Here is an 18932-nt window from a genome sequence, read left to right on the forward strand (position 1 = left end):
CTATATAAATGAATATTCTAGCAAGAAACAAATGTTTTGAGTCAAGTAACCAGAAACATGCAGCAATATCCCCTTGGGACTTAGCTGTGATCTCCAAGTTGTGGAGTGTCTGGACTACAGAGGGGAGCAAGTGGGGTGCTCTCTTCCTGCAGGTTGTGACTCTTGTGTGCATGCAAGGCCTGGATCTTCATTGACCAGAGAATTTACAGAGGAGGAGGGACACATCTAGTGAGGTTTGGCAGTGTAGGATGTAGGTACATTATGTAGTTCCTTCCTGGAAATCCTCTATGAAATGGTGCTGAACCCTGAATGGAATGCTGAGTATGTGTCCCCTTAGCACAGAGGTTTGGAAAACGCTGCAAGCAGTCACATGTCCCAGCTGCTATCAGTCACTGTCCAGTGGGCAGGAAGGGTGGAGTGGCTGGTAGAAAGCTGTTTGTTGGAAATTGTATCATAAATCAAATAAACATAGTAGCTTTGTGTGCCTCTGGACAGGGTAATGAATTTGCAGATCATCTGAGCAGGAAGATGCTAATTCATGTGAATTAGGAAGGATTCTAATTCATTTTCAGGACATCTGGCAATACAGAAATCTCTTGGGTAGATCAATTTGCTATCACAGACTACAGATTAAAAACTCTGTTTTGCCTACCCCCTTCCTGAGAAAAATCCTTGAGTAATGTGAATAATGGCTGGTTGCTGAAGGAAATATATCCTTCCCTTTGACGTGGTTCCCAAGGCCTTGGGAAGGGCAAGTCAATCTGTCCTGTGGGCATTGAGAGTGGTCAAATAGAAGAAAGCTCTTTGCTACATGATTGAAAAATGCAATATGTGAGTGCTTTGTGGTATGTTGGGCTTTTTTTTTTATTTCTATGAACTATTAAAAATTAATGAACTCATATCACATCTATTCCATTTATTCTGGACTACTTATTAAAGCAGATTGATCCCTCAGTTCATTTGAGGTAGTCTTGGCTATCTGGGCTCCCCCACAGTTGTCTCACTCAAAGAGGTAATGGATTTTGAAGGACTGTTTCAAGTACTAAGTCAGAAAAATTCTGTCCTTAGAAGCAACCTTTGGGCACTGTTGAAAATCTACACTATTTTCCTGCTCTCTGCTAGTTACCAACAGAGTTGCATTTCGCAGTGGCTCTTTCTTCTGGCAGCAGAGCAGTTGTCAGATCAGCCCAGCCCTCCTTTCACATTAAGCAATAACAGAATGTTATCCCCAGTGTGCTGTGAATTCAGTCTCAGCTTTTGGGACTGTTGGTCCATGAAGGTACCTACTGTGTTTCCATCACGTCGTTCTCAAAGAGAATACTGGGGCATAAAGTACTCTCTTCCCTGCTTGAGTGGAATAGTGTTTATATGTAAACCAGTGGTTTGTTTTGTCAGGCAGAAAAACAAAGTATGAAGTAATGAATGGGACTTGAGTCCTGTGTCTCTCAGTGGCCCCTGAGGCTGCAGGAGCCTTTCTGCAGTAACCACCCCAGCTCTGCAGGGCTCTGCTGGGAGAAGTTGGAGACTGCTCTGGGCTCTGCACTTAGAGCAGAAGCTGTTGAGGTGCTGCTGAGTGCTGGTGGCTCCCTGGGGCCTCCCGTGCAATTATACTGTCTCTGAGCTAGTTCAGGGAAATCTCTTCCTTCTGAGCATAATTTAACTCTAAATGTATGAGAATGCAGTGGAGCCTTTCTTTTTACACCTGTCTCAGGCTGGGAGTATCAAGGTGGTTTTGTCACAATGAATCTTTGTAGCAGACTTGGAAAACCACCAAACTACTGTTTTATCCTTTTCCTTTCTTAGGAATTATGAAGGGAGGAGAAGAGTTTCATGGCACAAGCAGTACTGCTGTTCTGCTGTGGCACTTGAAATTGCAGTTAATGGCATAGCTGATACTGCTGGGCTTTAACAGGAATAGTGTGAAACAAAACAGTGACCAAGTTAAAATCACAGGTGAGGTCACTTCATGGCCTCTGCTTCCTCTAGGCTGGAACACCTTTTGGGTTTGAGTAGTGGAAAAGAAAAGGTTTCCTCACCCTCAGGTGGAAGATGAGAGTGTGCAGAGGCTGTGCATGTTTTGATCTCCAGGGCAGGGAAAGAGGTTGTGGAGTCTAGCTCCTTGGAGGTATTCAAGAGCCCTCTAGACACAATCCTGTGCTGCCTTCTCTGGGATGACCCTGCTGAGCAGGGAGGTTGGACTGGATGATCCACTGTGTTCCCTTCCAACCTGACCCATTCTGTGAAAGGTGCTTGTGTGTCAGGGTGGGATCTCCAGGGGCAGAGCAGTCCTTGGTGAAAGTGCCAGTCTCGAGCCAGTTGCCAGCCTGTGTTGGATTTTATCAGTAGCTTCCAAGAAGTGAGTAGGAGGCGTTGATTTTCTGGCTCTGTGATGGGGTATAGCTATTGGTGCAGAGTTTAGGCAGCAAAATTGTTTCCAAAGGCTGAGTTACAGAAAGTTAAGGGCTGGAGCACTGCCTAACCATTCCATCCCTCACAGAAGGGTTCCCCTCCCTTCTGCATGCCTGCTGGAGGGCGCATGGGTGTGAATTTGGTGTGTTGACTTAGTCTTGGGTAGTATTGCTGTGGTCTCTTATTTATGTTGTTTAAGCAACCTTTGCACCTAGTGCTGCATGTACACTGAAGTCTGAGCACCTGGAAAAGGTGAGAGAAGCGGAGTGAAGTGGAAATATCTATTGATTCTGCTGTTCAGCTGGGGAAAGTTACTGTAAGAAGTTAGAGTGCTCTCAACACATTAATGCTGCATTTGTGTTTCACATGGAGGAGGAAGCTATTTATCAAGTAGCTGATCAGGAAAATGCATTTTGAATGCTCTGCTTTCAGCGTTGCATTGCTTTTTAAAAGTGGCAATTAGAACTGCGCCCTTCCATTCTTCCAATTTCTCCCACAGCCCCTCCATGGCTCTTTGTTGTCCCCTGCGAAGGCATGTAGGTTTTGTTCTAGTGTAGGGAGTGACCGGGTGGTAAGTCATGTGCTGGATTTAGTTAGAATGTAATCTTTTGGCCATCTGCTCAGACACTCCCTGTGTTGCATTCCTCTGTTTGCAAGCGTTAAACGTGATCTGGGATGTGCAGGTGTTCAGAGCACTCGGGTTCCCTTTAACTGAATATGATCATGTGCCTGCTTAGGAGGTTTGAGTAGAGTGTTTTCTGAGCCTTGCAGTAATTTGGCATGCTTAATTTTAATTATCTCACTGGTGTAAATAGCACCTGCTCAGGAAAAAAAACCCTAAACCATTCAGACTGTTTGAAAAATATGTGGATAACAAGGCTTTCTCCTTTGAACTGAGTTTAAGAATACTTTGGTGTATGGTCTGCTATTGTTTTTTGTCTTCCCACAGTGATTCTGGGTATTCTTTTTTTAATTTCTGGCTTTTTGTTTTCCTTTCCTAGTCTTTAGGAGTTTGTCTGACCCTCCAGTCCTTTGTAAGTGATAGTGAAAGAGCATCTGGAATCTTGCTATGGCTTCTTAAAAACTTTTTTTTGGGTGGGTATTTTTTTGTAAGTTGCAGGGAAGACTTAAAGTTCATTTCTATTTCGTGTCTACTAGAGTAACACCAAAATGGTGAGAGACGCTAAGAGGGAAGAAAAAATCTCTGGATGAATTTAATGTTTATATCAAGTTCTGTCTTCTTTCTAACAACTCCATGGAATAGCTGTATCTCTGATAATGCTCATGTCTTTTTTGTAGATTAAATGAATCTTTGTGTGCAGGAAGAGCAGGTGCATCTCTGTGCATCTCTTTCATGAAGTGCTCGCACATGGCAGTGCAAAGCACTAGGTCTTGCCTTCCTTTCCAATTTTCTATCATTTTCATTCCCTCCCAGGTGTCCTGCTCATCCTGTGCAGTGGCATAGGATCGGCATAGTTTGATGTTTGCTTCTGAATGGATGCACTTTGTGTGCCTCCCAGTTTGCTGAGAGAAGCCATTTGAAACTGAACAGAATTTGACATCTCCAGCTGGTTTAAAAATGCTCCTTCCCCAGAGAGCAGGAGTACTGTGGGATAACTGGGTGTGAGTCAGGAAATACCTGATCTAGACCATTAACTTACGTTATGTTTAGGTTTTTGCTTTGTGGCAGTGCAGGAGCAACTGTACCTGTAAAACTTGGCGTTGCTGGGTGCTCTAGAGAATAATTTCATTTTGTGGTGCACAAGTTTTATATGATTAAGAAGAGATTATATATTGTGGAAATGTACTATTACACATGGCTTGATTTCAAAGTACTTTCATGCTGTGTCATGTAGCCATGACTTTTCAGCCTTTGCTGTAATGCTGAGTAACTAACGCATCAGTAACTAATGTAGAGCTTCAGAACTCAACTTTGAGTCCTTCCTGAGAGCTTGGCATAGAGGACCTGTAACCAGAGAGAAGGAGCAGGTGTGGGTACAGAAGTTTTCTTAATAGTGTTCCTTTGGAAAGCTGTGGTCCTTTGTGGCATGGTGCATGGTGTTCGGTGCAGTGCATCTGACCTGCAAGTTCCCTGGGCTGACAAACAGGCTGGGCCTTAGCAGTGCCTAGCAGCCCCTAGCAGCCCATTCCAGCTCCACTCTCCCAGAAATTCAAGCTCTTATATGGGGAATCCTGCAGTCTCCCAGCCAGTCCTGGGAGATGTTCTGGCAGCTGAACTTTTGCAATGCTTTCTGCACACCCCTAGGAAGTGCTTTCCCGTGGGGCTAACAAAATAAAAACACACCCAGGTAATTTTTCATGGGAACTTTTTGGACATACTGTGCAGGCTTGCAGATAGAGCAAAAGAATTACTGATGAGATGAGACTCCCAGATTTGTGATTCAGCTCTTAGGTATAAGTTCTATTTTTGCAGCTAAAGGTGTAATTTATTACATGCACTTTGTCTAGAGGGGTGGTTCTCATTCCCGGGAGTTGCTAAGGATTCAGTTTTTGACATGTGGGTCTGTAGCAGGCTTGTGATCTTTGCTTAGTCTGGCTGCTTCCCCGGGATATCCGTGGGACAGCTCTTGCTGAAGCCCTAAACAGGCACCCCTCTCAGCTGCTGAGGCAGTGCAGGGTTTGCTGCCTTTCATTAAAGAAACTGCTGAATATTTAGGGGCTGTGACCACAATGTACAAATGGCATCTGTCTCTTAGTTTGCATATTGCTGCTGCAGAGGCCGTGTCTCTTCTCAGTGTCTCGGAGCCAGTGGCCCACTCCAGATGCTTTTTTAGCAAATAATACCAAATTTCTACACTGGGGTTGCCTCTGCTTCCCTGCTAACAGTAGTGGAGCTTGTCACAAACAGGGAGAGGCCAGTGGAAAGCTTCCTGTGTGTCCACTGTCTGCTTTTGCCTTTTTTCTCTAGGCGCATGCACTTGTTTCTTTGTCTCCTGCTTCTTGCAAAGGACGGGAGCAGGGAGGTTCAGAGATTAGCTGATGCCTGCTCACTCCAGGCAGTATTTCATGAAATGTCTGCTTTTGTGTGGTATGCAGAGGAGCCTGGAAAGTGGGTAGATTGTCCCACATATTTCTCAGCGTTTAAACAGACTGATTTGGAGATTTAAAGGCATTTGTATCTTCAGCCAAGAACAGTGACCCACACCTTTGGATGTTTTGCTTTCACCATTACAGTCAGCATCAGGAGTGTCCAGGCCCTGAATCTGGGAGAAAATGAACCAATTTATTTTGGACCTAAAGGCTTGTGGGCCTTACCAGCCCTTCTAACAGTAACAGTTCCTAATGTACCTGGTGCAGCATTTTCCTTCATGCGGGCATCTATCTGGACTGCAAATGCTTGCAAAGGAGAATTTCTCAAACAGCAATTGCAGTAGACTGTTGTCGCACTCTGTTGCAGCTCGGAGTGTAATGGTGTCAGGGCATTTAAAAAAAATAATGTTTCATTCTAGAACTTTTAAATTGAAAATTGGGCACTGGGAGCCTCTATTAAGTATTGGCAGCTCTGTTTTCTGGAGGAAATTTTACTGCACCAGCTTTTAAATATTTTTGTTCTGTGGTGTGTCTTGCTTCCTAGCTTGTTAAGTATGTTTTCCTCTTAGGGTTAGTTTTCCACTGGGACAGCTATCTGGAGCCTAGAGATGTCTTCTCTTAGTGCTTACACTTAGGAGTTCTAGTGAGGATATGAGCTTGCAAAAGGCAAATCCAAACAAAATCTCCCCTAGGGTAGACATGGACCTTCTCCGTCTGGTGAGATAAGAGCCAATGCTGTTTTATGTTTTAACAATTCTGTTTTTATATATAAATACTGTCCTGGAATTAAATTAACAGAGTAGAGCTTGTAAAAATGACATTTGAGTTTACACTGCTGTTTGTTTGGCTTATTTAATTTAATTGACAATGTCATAGTATAGAGCTACTTACAGAGCTGCTATTCAGGCTTGATTATTTTCAATTTGTGCTCTGCTATACAGTATTTGGAAAATTTCTTTGTTTATAAAGAATTGTTTATTTCTTCTAGAGTGTTTGTAAGTAACTTTGTAAGTGAGGTGGTATGAAATGACATCTTGCTAAGCCGCAGTAACTTCTGGTTGCAAAGGGGTGATGTTGAGATTGCTTTGCATTAGACATATCACATTGCTTTCTAAACATTACACCTGCGATTGTTTTTTTAAATGCACCACTTTAGAGAGCTGCTATGGGATACAACAGAGTTTTTGTCTCCAGATCTGTTTAACTGAGTGTGAATTTCCAACTACCAGGACTGTGCAGGGGATGTTGTCTAGTTATGATGCACTGTGATGCTTTAACTCAAGGGAAACTGTAGCAGGACAAAATCACTGACAATCTCTTACTTTGTTCTTTTCCTTTTTTCTCTTTACAGTGAAAAAAGCTAAACTCCATGGACCACCAGGTAAGTCATGCTCTTCTGGTTGTTTGCAGCAGGGGGGACCCTGGCTCTCTCCCTGCTGTTTGTGCTGCTCCCTCCAGTTTTCCTCTACCTCATCTCAGCTTCTTCACGTTCTCCTTAGGAGTGACCTCATCTACCTTGAGAATTCAGGCAGTTTGAGTTAGTAGAAAACTTGAGGCTGTGACGTGGTGTCACAGTGGTAAGAAACCTCCTATCTGCTCAACCTGGCCTGAACAGCTGATGAATGAGGAAATGTGTTTCCTGACTGTCACCCTTCCCCACCCACCTGGCCATTTCATCTCATCCTGCCTCTTTCCCTGTTCAAAACAGGGTCTGAAAATGACCACTAAGCAAAAGTGGTTTGTGCGTCTGTGGGTTTAGTGCCTTCTCAATCCTGACTGGGTTTGCTGGATGGAACTGCAGAAGTCAATCTGAATGTGGCAGTCAGTAATGGCTGTGCTTGAAATTAAAATCCCATCTGCCAGGTTTTGTGTCTGCAACAGCTAGTCACACCCAGAAACTACAGTCTGGGAAACTTCTTTTCACTGTGGTTCAGAAGCTAACAAGGAATCCTTTAGCAAGCAAATATATTTATCAATTGAAATTTGATGTACAGTTTACAAAAGAATAAGCACTTTTATAAAATTCCTATAAATAAAAACTTCTGACATAACACCTATTCCAGTGTTTAGATCTGAAACAGTTGCCCACCTGTATTCATAACTTAATTGTTCAACTTAATTCTTTGGATAAAGCCGTCCTCAGATTATGGCAGAAAACTTTACAGGACTCATCTATATTCCATGGCAGATCAAGATCTGTCTGTGCGCCAACCTTTAATTTCCAGGGAAGGAAAACTGAGTGCCCAGACTGGAAGGGAGACAGTGTGTACTTTGTCTATTTCCTAATCAAGAGACCTGCTCAAAAATGCAAAAGATTTGTCCTCTAGACTGGGTTTAACTCAGGCAAGGTGTGTGGTTTCACTGACAAGCTCAGTGTCCCGGGAGGATGCAGGAGTAAAATAGACAGGGAGGGGTAATGTAGTAATGAATAACTTGATATGTAGCAATCACAATTCAGCAACTCTGACTCTTTCCTGAGCTTCTGGATGATATAATTTCTGTTTCTTCCCTTCATGTTAGGATATTGGAAGCTGGATGCTGAGATGTGCTGTAGTAAGCCACAGCAGTGATGCATTAAAATTGTACAATCATGCAGTCATAGAATGTTAAGCATTTGGAAGGGACCTAAAGAATCATCTAGCTCTATGCCATGGGCAGGGACACCTTCCACTAGACCAGTGCCTTATCCTACCTGGCCTCAAACACTACCAGGATTGGGTATCCAGAGCTTCCTTGGGCAACCTGAGCCAGTGTCTCAACACCTTCATAGTAAAGAATGTCTTGCTAATATCTGACTAAATTTCCCCTCTATCAATTTTTACCTATTATTCCCTGTCCTATCACTATGGTCCCGATGAAGAGTCACTTTCTGAATTTCCTGAAGGCCCCTTCAGGTATTGGAAGATTGCTGTGAGATCTTTACGCAATCTTCTCTGTGCCAGTCTGAACAGCCCTGACTTCCTGAGCCTGTCTTCACAGGGGAGGTGCTCCACTCTTCTTACCAACTTTGTTTCCTCCTCTGCACTTGCTGCAACACTTGCGTGTCCTTCTTATGGTGAAGATGCCAGAACTGTATGCAGTAATCCAGGTGGGATGTCACAAGAGTAGAGGGGATGAATTGTCTTCCTCAAGCTGCTGCTCACACTCCTTTGGTTGCATCCCAGGATACATTTGGCTTTCTGGGCTGTGAGCACACACTGCTTATGCTGAATTACTCATCAGCCAGCTTCATGAGGTTGCACAGTCCCACCTCTTTAGCCTGTTCAGGTCCCTCTGAATGGCACCCCTTAGCTCCAGATCATGACCGCACCACACAGCTTGGTGTCATCAGTGAACTTGCTGAGGGTGCCCCTGATCCCAGTGTTCTGTCACTGACAAAGATGATGAACCCAGTTCTTTCCCCTGAGGGACACCACTTGTCACTGGTAACCAGGTGGACAATGAATCGCTGACCTCAAGTCTCTGGGTGTGGCCAGCCAGCCAGTTCTTTATTCACAGAATGCTCCATCCATCAAATCCATGGCTCTCTGATTTAAAGACAAGGATGTTGTGCTTTGCACAAGTCCAGGCAGACAATGTCAGATACTCTGCCCCATCCAACAGTGCCATAGCCCTAGAAGAAAATCAAATTTGTCAGCTATGATTTCCCCTTTGTAAAGCTACCTTGGCTGTTACATCTTTGTTTTCCATGTGAAATTTTGACAGTATTAAATTGACTTGAGGTTGAACGCTGTGAATAGATGCAGCAGAACATCGAAGTATTAAAATATGTACACTGCTTTCTGGGTATTTAGCATGTCTTGTTGCAGGCTGTTTGAAACTGATAGATAGGTCTGAGGTGATAACTCCCCTTAAAAGGAAGTTTGTTCCTTCTTGCATGCTGATAGTCAAACTTTGAATGTGTCTGTGCTTTGCTGCTTTTGATTTTATTAGCAAAGAGATAGCAGAAATTAGGAAAAAAGTTTTTCCAGGATTTTTCTTCAAATTTAAAATTAAAAGCAAAACATCTAAACAGAGGCTGTCCTGTCTAGATGTGAGTGTGATGTGGTTTTCCTAGGTCAGGTCTGTTTTAGCACACTTACCAATAAATCTGTATTTTTCTTCTGTTCCTGACTGGCCTGTAAAGTTCTTTGTAGACTCATGGGTAGAAAACTGAATTGGGACTAGGACTGCAGTTGGGTCAGGAGGGAAGAGATGATATGACCAACCCAATCTGTTGCTTGTATGGTTTGCAAGTTTGTTTTTCACAGTCTGGTATTCATGATGGGTCCTGTGCCTTTGGACTGTCTCTTCTTCCTTTTGTCTGCATTTCAGGAGCAGCACACATACTAAGTGTCTGTGATCTTGGGATTTTACACTCTTTGTCCCTGTCTTACTGCAAGTGAACGCTTGGGATTTTTTTGTTCATTTGTGCTTGGATTCCTAAAAAAGCTGTGATTGAAAATTTGATGTATATGGAAAGCATCTTGAACATTTGGCTTCTTAAACCCAATGATATCTTCCCAAATGGGCTTTTTATGAACTGAAAATGTTGCAGGTGATGTGATGGAAGAGTATGACGATGGAGGTAACATTTTGTGTCTCATTCCCCAGATAAATTCAATACATATGTGACCTTGAAAGTGCAAAATGTGAAGAGCACGACAGTGGCCGTGCGAGGTGACCAGCCCTGCTGGGAACAGGATTTTATGTTGTAAGTATGGTGGTGCACAGCATGGTGCTATGGAGGTGCTCATGGTTGAGTCCTTCTGCAGCCCTGGTGTTCATATAGAGCTGCTAGTGTATGAAGGAACCGGAATGTTTGGGTAGGTAAAATGCACAAGCCTGGTGACAACCTAAATAGTTTTCTTTTCTATTGTACACATTGGCCTGTGGTGGAGGATGTGTGTTGGGAGATTGTCTTGGCTGGTACCATGGACTGGCAATTGCCAGTCAGGTCTGTAGTGAGAGGCCGAGTCTGAGTTGAACTGGGAAGTTACTGAGTGGGTTGGGTCTGGATTGATGTTGTCCTTGGCCAGTATGTGCACAGCTGTGCCTGTAAGCCGAGACACACACACACACCTACAGTATAGCTTAGCCAAGGACTAAAGGCCCATAGCTGAGCTTAAATGGAGCTCCTGAGTGTGGGAAGAGGGCTGGAGAGGCTGGTCAGGGCAATTAAAGGCTGTTGTTAGTGCACTCAGGGCCTCTGTGAGGTGATCCTGGTTACCTCAGTTGGGAGCTGCTCTGTGAGCAGCAGAACCAGTTTATTCCAGCTTTCCCAGGCCTTCTGGTGCAGTTGGCACTTCTGATTTGCTTTGGTTCTCATAGACATGACATATAGCCAAGGATTTCCCAGTATCTTTTAGAATAGTGGGGTTTTTTTTTCTGGTGGATGAATGATTTATTGATTATACTGCATCTGCTTCTCTTTGTAAGGCAAATTGAACAAAATTTACTAAATGTGGGGGGGGAATGATGTTGTGTTCTTCTTGTGGGGTCACAGCTAGTGCTGCTGTTTCTCAGTGGGTTTGAGGTGTTTACATAGCATCTGTAGTAAGAGAACCCCCAAGGAATTTTGTGAATATGTTTCCTAATCCAGCAGCAGTTTGTTTCTCCTCAGCTGAAGGTGGGAGGTTGTTGCCTCAGGTTAAGGAGGTCACGTGGGTCAGTACAGTATTTTCATCATAGCTGTGCTCCCACCTCCCTTGTTTGGTAGTACTCTGCCTTTGGAGCAGCACAGGAGGTGTGCGCTCCTGCACGGAGAGTCTGGAGCCTGTCCTTTGTCATCTGGTGAAATGCACATGCTCCTGAACGCCAGCATCTGCTCAGCTCTGCAGCTCTTGGTCAGACAGAGGCCATGGCTGTCACTGATGTAAAACATTTCAGGACTGGGTAAGACTGGGACAAGGAATTGAACCTACCCTTCAAGTCACATGCCTATACTCAAAACTACTGACTCTTTCTGCCTGTGATTTCTGCTCATCCAGTAGGCAGGAGCTAGCTTTAAACCCAGCCAGCTACAAAGGAGACTTCTCAGTGGTGATTTAAGAAAGCATTTGAATGTGTTGGATGAAGGCTCCCGTGGTTGCTTCTCCTCCCTCCCCTCAAGCAGCTCCTGAAACTGCACTCTGGTATCAGCTGAGAGCTGAGCTAGCATGCTGTAAAGTCACTGAGACGCTCCATAATTAGTTGCTAGGGAATATGGAAGCAGAATATTAGCTGAACTACCTTGCCATTATTGTCCCCGCTTTAGCCAGGCAACTCTACAGTAGTTCTGGTGTCTCCTTACAACAGAAATATTACTTGTGGGAACGAATGCATTTTGCATGATCCTGTGCACATTAAGTTGTCCTAGGAGAAACAGTGCTGGTATTCCAATATTGCTGTTCTCTAGTTTGCTCTTTTTCTTTCTGGAGTTGGAAAAGGATTTTGAGCACAGCAGTTTCTCCCCAAGGGAAAGCTGCTTTTACTGTCTGTGCTGTGTTTACCTTTTTCATGAGGCATAGTAGAGCAGACCACAAGCAATAAAAAATGCTTCCTGTCTGTGTTTGTTGGTTTTGCTGCCAAACTCCTTGTGAGACAAAGCACTGCAGAATTTGGGGCTCTGGGGTTGTTTGAGATTTGGCTATGTACCAGACCAGTTAAGCACTTAAGTGTATTCCCTGGGGACATCTAAGAATTTTGAATGAGCTTTAAAGCAACGGTGTATTTGCTGCATATTTGCAGGAAACACCTTGAGTGAAAGTGCCCAGTGATGTTTAAAACACAGTGATTAAATTGATGTTGAAGTTGTGAGAAATGCCTTTATTTAAATCCTGTGTGTGTGTGGAAAGAGACGATCACCAAATTTCAGTCTCAGCTCTTTTGTTCTTAGAAGCTGTTCTGCATCTAACCAGAAGGTGGAGAAAGGGAGACACAAAGGCAATCAAATCCACCGTACAGAAATTCTTTTTATTTACTATTCTTACCTGGTGACCTGTCCTTTGGAGATCTGTAGAGGAGCCCTTTGGGTGTATCATGACTAGAGTCCTGCTCTGACAGTGTATGTTGAAGCAAAGTGTGTGGTTTTACACCACGTACTAATGACTGAATATAGAGTATTACTTCCTTCCCTTCCCTTTCTGGACTCACACTGTTCCAGCCAGCACTCAGCCAGTCATCATCAGCCTGCAATCTGATGAATATCAAGCAGGGTGAGGGCCAAGCAGTGCTGATACAGCTGTTGGCCATACTGAGATCCCTATCAGAACAGAGGATGCTGGAGACTTGGATTACAAGATGCTAGCAGTAAACTCATGGAAGGCTGTTTAACAGCTTGATTTTGCACTGTTGCAGACTGAGCCACTCCAAGCACTGGACACTCTTAAGCTCAATCCTGTGTCTCAAACAAGAAAAGAAGCACTTGGATTTATAATAGACATTTATGTGCTTTACTGTAACTGTAGGGTTTGTCTTGAACCTTGTAAGATAGGATGTTCTCTTTCAGTTGCGAGAAGGAGACAAAGTTCAAGTGGATGCTTGGATTTGCAGCAGCTCTTTCTTTTTTTGGCCATGACGTCAATCTATCAAAATAAGACAGTAACATACTTTTAAATTTTCTTGATGGCTGTAACGTAAATATATTTGGGCAGAGGACAGCAGCGCTGACTGTCCAAGATACCTACTTTTGGGGATTAATAGTTGCAATAAAGGGAAGCCCTGAGCTCTAAAAATTACGGGTTAGCCTTTCTTCATGATAAGTGTGAGACAGCTGTGATGTCAACAGACATCTCAGGATTCTTCTCTATTATTTTTACCAGTGTCTGCTGTGTATGTGTTAGACGGTTCTGAAATATGGATGTTACAAACCAGTATGCAGAAGCAAGTAATAAATGCTATAAAACATTGAGAAGAAGCAAATTTGAGATGCATCCTTTTGTTAAAGAGAGGAAAGATGCTTGTGAAAACTTTCAGATCGGTATTTCCAAGAACCTGTCACTCAATGGCCGTGTGGAAGTAGCTCGTGCTGGATCAGAAGTGGTGCCACACAGCCCTGAGAAATAGGTAGTGCTGCTGATGCAGCTGTGCTGGATGTGGGACTGTTACTTTTGGCTAGGAGTACCTCCACTCACAGGTAAGTATTGGCATGTTTGCACCTGCCAGAGTACACTGGTGTTGCTGTGCTGCCAAGGGAGACACTCACTTTGTTAGAAATGGGGCGCCTGATGACAAAGAACAGCTTACCTCTAGGTTTTGGTCCAAGGTACACTTCCTTCTCCTGTGTACATAGCTGCAGAGATGAGTTCCCTACTGTCAGTTCATGCATGGCGTAGCTCAGAGTTTTAGTTTGCACTCTTTGTGTAATTAGTATCAAACTGTGAGTTACTAGATACTGTTGTTCCCTGTGAGTTCCAGGACTATCTGTAGCTTGACGCACCTCTGTGGAAATAGTTCACTGGTATAGTCATGGTGGAGTCATGGTGGTAATGCAGAACATGAAACAAAATTAGATTGTATTCTGCTTTTTTCTCATCTGTGCTGCCTTTACTTTTCTTGCAGTGAGATCAATCGGCTGGACCTGGGCCTAATTGTGGAAGTATGGAACAAAGGACTGATATGGGACACCCTGGTTGGGACCGTGTGGATTGCTCTGAAGGCCATTCACCAATCTGATGAGGTTAAGCTGACAGAAAACCTGTATTTGCTCCAGTGTTGATAATTAATGCATTACAAATCTGGCTTGGTGCAGGCCAGACTGAGCTCCTCAGCAAAACTTCCACTTGGCAAGTCAGGAAGGTTAAGTGAGCAGAGAGGGCTGTCTCATCACATTAGTTTTGATTTTGTAGTGAGATCACAACTGAGAGCCTTCACATAGGGCTCTTTGGTCTCATTTCACTCACATGGACTCAAGAACTAGGGCCTAATCTGTTAAAGAATACAGACAAGTGTCTGAAGTCTTAAGAACTGACTGCTTAGCCTGATGGTCAGATTCCTATGACTTACTGCTAAAGACCTCTGTCTTGTCCAGCTGACAAGGTAGGCCCAGAGCACATATGCACTATCTTCTTAGGGTTTCTGGTTGTAGTGTTAGGTGAACCTTGTGCTAATATATATGGCATTTTATTTTCCTAATAAAAGTAGGAAGCTGGATGTGCCAACGTCTGTAACTGCCCTAACTGCTGAGTTTGGCAGTTGCAGCTAAGCATTTTTAACTCAAATTTTAGGGTATTTACTTAAAGGATTATTGGATTTGAGCAGGGAGAGGTAGATTGTATTTTCCATTAAAGGAAAAGAGTGGGGTTACCCTGCAGTGTAGCCATGAGGTCTGGATGGTGCTCAATTCCTCTCGCTGTCCGGATGCTGCTCAGTCCTGCCTTTGAGGGTCTATCTTTGCAGTTCCACTGAGAAGGCAGCACTTCTTTTTGCTGCTTGCTCTGGTAGGTGCCTCTGAGATTTGGAAGAAATCTAGTTTGCAAGAAAAAGCCAGAACATGTTGAATAGATGTAATTTGATGTTAAAATAGGATTGATAATGCTGTTAAGCTCTTTTTGGACTGTATTAGCAAATGTATGAGAGTTGGTGCACAAAGTTCTTCAGACTTGAATGTTTGTTCACTTAAGGCCTTTGATTCACAGGAAGGTCCTGGGGAGTGGTCTACGCTGGAGGCAGAAGTTGTAATGAAACATGATGAAATCTGTGGAACCAAAAACCCAACTCCTCATAAGATTTTGCTGGACACAAGATTTGAATTACCTTTTGGTGAGTGCATTTCCGTAACTTATCCAGGGTGCTGACAGTGGAGAGAAAGTGGGAACAACTGAAGTTTTATAATCAAGCTGTGCTTTGTGTTCATTCTCAGTTCAGTCAGTATAGTTCAGTGGAGGTCATGTGGCTGGTATTAATTTTGTGTTTGGCTTCTTTCTAACATGATCTAAATAAGTATGAAATATTTGAAGGTCCCTGGGTGCTGGAATATTTAGACTAGCAGCAGTTTTTTTTTCTAATAGTGTTTCAAGATTGGGTAGTCACACATTTTCTTCCTGAGCAGGAGCATTTGCTTCTTTGAGTCTAGACAGATTTGGCTCTAGAGGAGGTCAAGTGTGTTGTTAGAGCTATTCTGTGGTGAGTGCACGTAGCCCTCTTAGACATGTGCAGTTCAGTCAGTGAAACATTAATGCTTAGTGCTCCTGAACATTATCATTAGCAGAGTATATAAATAACTTAACGTTGTAAGAACTGCCTTTCTGGCAACTGCTTATGGTTGAAAAATACAAAATATGGAAAAGCAGCTAATTAGAGCAAACTGATCTCAAGTAAAGTTGTGTGTAATTTTAAAATTTTATTTTACTTAAGCAAACAAAAACAACCCCCAAACCAAAGGAACCCCAAAAGTAAGGCCTTAGCCAGAATGAATCCTAGGCTTCCATAACTTCTCTTTCCAGCTCTTGGCTGATGCTTGCGATCAAGAACTGAGATAATGTTTTTGGGGTTTGTGCTATTTTTTTCTTTTCATGCACTGAGCATTGAAGTGTTTCAAAGTGTTCTGTCATTGCAAGGCTCATCCCTCTCCCTCTGCCTGTTGCATCCTTTTTGCTGCAATGCCCTAGTCAGTGTGAGCAATTTGTGTCCTGCTTTAAGCAGGGGTAGAGGATTTGTGCAGGCACTGGTGTTTGGTCAGAACCTGTCAGGATTGTCCATCTGTTGTGGGAAGAAGTTAGGACATCTGTGGGTCTCATACTCTGCTTCCTGGTGCCAGGGGATGATGCAGGCTTGGCCCTGCAGGTGGACAGTCAATCCAAATTGTGTTTTGTGCTGTGAGTGCACTGTTGTGAGTGTGCACAGTCCCCTGGATGGTTGTACTTCTGGGAGAGCACAGTGTTTTGTAGGAGCAGTGGCACTGCTCTTTAAATACACTCCAGTTTGCAAAGGGGGAAGGTACCTGACACCTCAACTGTCCTGACAGCTGTCTGATGCTGGTCAGGAGCCATCCCTCTTCCCCAGGGAAATATCCTGTTGTTCCACTGCTGCTGTCCTTGGCAAGTTTATTGCTGAAGTTACTTTTTATGCAAGAGGAGGAACAAGCCTGTTTTACCTCACCAAAAATCTTGGTTCTTTGGTACAAGTGTTGAGGCTTCTGGGAGAGACAGAACAAGCACACAGAGCTGAAGGCAAGGCTTGTAGCCACTGCCTTCTCATCTGAATTAATTCTGCCACACTTGCTTGTAAACCATCACTGCTAGAAAAGAAAATAAAATTCTGGTGTCTCCCTTTGTATTGAGAGTGTCCAAAAGAGAATTTGCTTTCTTTTGCCATCCATATTATGGACTGCATTGCATTTTAAAGTATTTTTTTCAAGCATAAGAAAACGAACTCCATGCAGATATGTTAGAATATCTGAATTTTAAAAATCAAAGTATTTCAGGTAATAATATGTTTTCTTATTACTTATGTCTGTGCTTACCATGCCAAATACTGAAATAACAGGGATTCCGCACTGTTGTGTTGAACGGTTTTTGTTCTAGGGTGTGAAAAGTTGTCTGCCTGTCCAGGGTTTATAATGTCCAGGAAAAAATGGGTGCATGAGTTAGCTCTTCAAAGGCTGCTCTTCCCTAGAAGAGTGCTGCAGTTTTTGCTTTGACCTCCATTTTCAGTCTGATGTGCCATGGCAAGGTCAGAAGCAGGTTGAAAAGCAGGAGGCACTAAGGGTGTGTCATACTCCTCTAGAAAGTGGCATCTACCCATGTCCCCTACTCCAGTGGCGCTTCCCCTCACACCATGACTAAGTGTCTCCTGCCATCCCCTTTGGGATAGAGAAGGACTCTGCACCATAGATTAGGCTCTGTCTCCTTTCCCTTGGAGGGATGCATAGAGCTCACAGCACTGCCTCTACATCTCTCCCAATGCATTTGCAGGTCAGTTTTTGTTTAGCTGGATGGCAGCAACGTGGAAATTCTTAGTGCCCCATGTGTTAAGATTCTTTGTCATATGACTTGGGAACTGCAGCTTTATCCCTACACAGAGAAGTAAATGGATCACTGCTGTGCTATGGAAGTTCTTCAGTCAGCAGCTGGTCCATAGAGGCAAGATTTTAATAACAGCAGGTTTGCAGTGATACTTAAGAACATTGTGTGTCATGTTTTGTTTCCCAGGTGAAGATCTCTGGGCTATTGTAGGTGCATGAGAACCAGAGTGATGTGTGGGCTCATGTACAGCTTGTGTTGCTTTTCAAGTTGGGTAAAACACTGCTGCCTGGGATATCCTTGGCTACAAAAATGTGACAAGTAGTGAAGATGGGAAATGTGAGGCATTATATTAACGTGTAGGGTAAGAAGGTTTGTGCTTGGTAGTCTGTTAAAAAAAGGCAATAAACTGCCTTCTTCATGGCAAGAAGTGGTTGGTAGCCGAGACAGGCTGGAGCCACTTTCTCCTCTGATCATATCTGTTTCCTCTTTGGAACAAGAGAGACAATGCAGGGATACTGATTTCCTTGGTTGGTTTAGAAAATTTTCTGGTAGGTAGAAGACAATCTTGCTATTATTGTTTTGATGCAGTGAGTGTGCGTTGGCACAGATTTTTCAGGATGCTGCTTTCCAAGTGTAAAATTGTTCTGCTTGATAGCAATTTACTCTGTCCCCCTTTTTTAGAAGTGCAGTGACTGTGCAAATCCCTCACAGGATGCAGTACTCAAAAATGCTTTTGGCTCCCAAACTATAGCAGTTTGGTTCTGTGCCAAGCAGTTTCTAGTTCATAATTGGAGTGAAGATTCTTTTAGTGTTCTCAACACTCCCAGGGTGGGAGCATGCTGATCTGCATCTAACCGTGAGATAGGGTAAGTGTGCTTTGTTATTTTAGTGTCTTGGGAACTGAACAGTAAAAAACTTAGCTCAGCCAAGTCATTTCAGTGAGAACTTCTGAAGATTCTCATCTTCATAAGAAAAGGAAGAAATTTGGGCTGGGAAGAGGGGAAGCCAGGTGAACACTTGCAGGAAAATAGGGGGAGAGAGGGTATCATTTCTGCTTTCAGCACTTGTTCTCATTCCTGCCAAGCTAGTTTTTGCCCCAGTCCAGGACTTGCTACCTTGGGAAAACTCAGAAGGAACAAGGTGATGTGCAAGGTTCAGAGCAAGGACCAGAAAACCTGAGGAGAAGAAAAGCTTTAGGGCTGAAGTGCCTGGTTGTTGCCAAGCTAGAAATCTCTAAGCAGCAGTGTAGTCATATTTAGCTTCCTGAGGGGTTTAACTGAGTGAAGTGGTCTGTATGGATGCACCAAATTCTCCTCTTTTTTCCTTTCTCTCTCTGACAAGTCACTGTACTGCTGTGTGCCCATTCTGGCTGTTGGGGCATGCACTTGCCCTGAGCAGCCCCACCTGGGACCTCCACTCACAGCCCTGCTCCTGTGCCCAGGAATCCTACATGAACTCAACTTGGAGCCTTCAATCCTTAGAGATGCTGTGGGAGTTGCTGATCCCCCACTGCAGGCATTGCCATGTCTGTGCCTGCTAGTGGACCCT

General features: G+C 43.7%; 1 protein-coding gene across 15 annotated transcripts in view; it reads left to right on the forward strand.

The window, feature by feature from the left end:
- UNC13B (unc-13 homolog B) overlaps positions 1-18932 on the forward strand; it is a 207563-nt gene that overhangs the window by 20154 nt on the left and 168477 nt on the right. For all 15 annotated transcript variants that reach the window (XM_038125517.1, XM_038125512.1, XM_038125516.1 and 12 more), the window contains exons 2-5: positions 6812-6841; positions 10054-10153; positions 13981-14098; positions 15057-15180. In XM_038125517.1, coding sequence (XP_037981445.1) covers positions 6812-6841; positions 10054-10153; positions 13981-14098; positions 15057-15180 — 372 coding nt within the window. The remainder of the gene's footprint in view (positions 1-6811; positions 6842-10053; positions 10154-13980; positions 14099-15056; positions 15181-18932) is intronic.

This window comes from Motacilla alba, chromosome Z (genome assembly GCF_015832195.1).
Source record: "Motacilla alba alba isolate MOTALB_02 chromosome Z, Motacilla_alba_V1.0_pri, whole genome shotgun sequence".
NCBI classification, from domain to species: domain Eukaryota; kingdom Metazoa; phylum Chordata; class Aves; order Passeriformes; family Motacillidae; genus Motacilla; species Motacilla alba.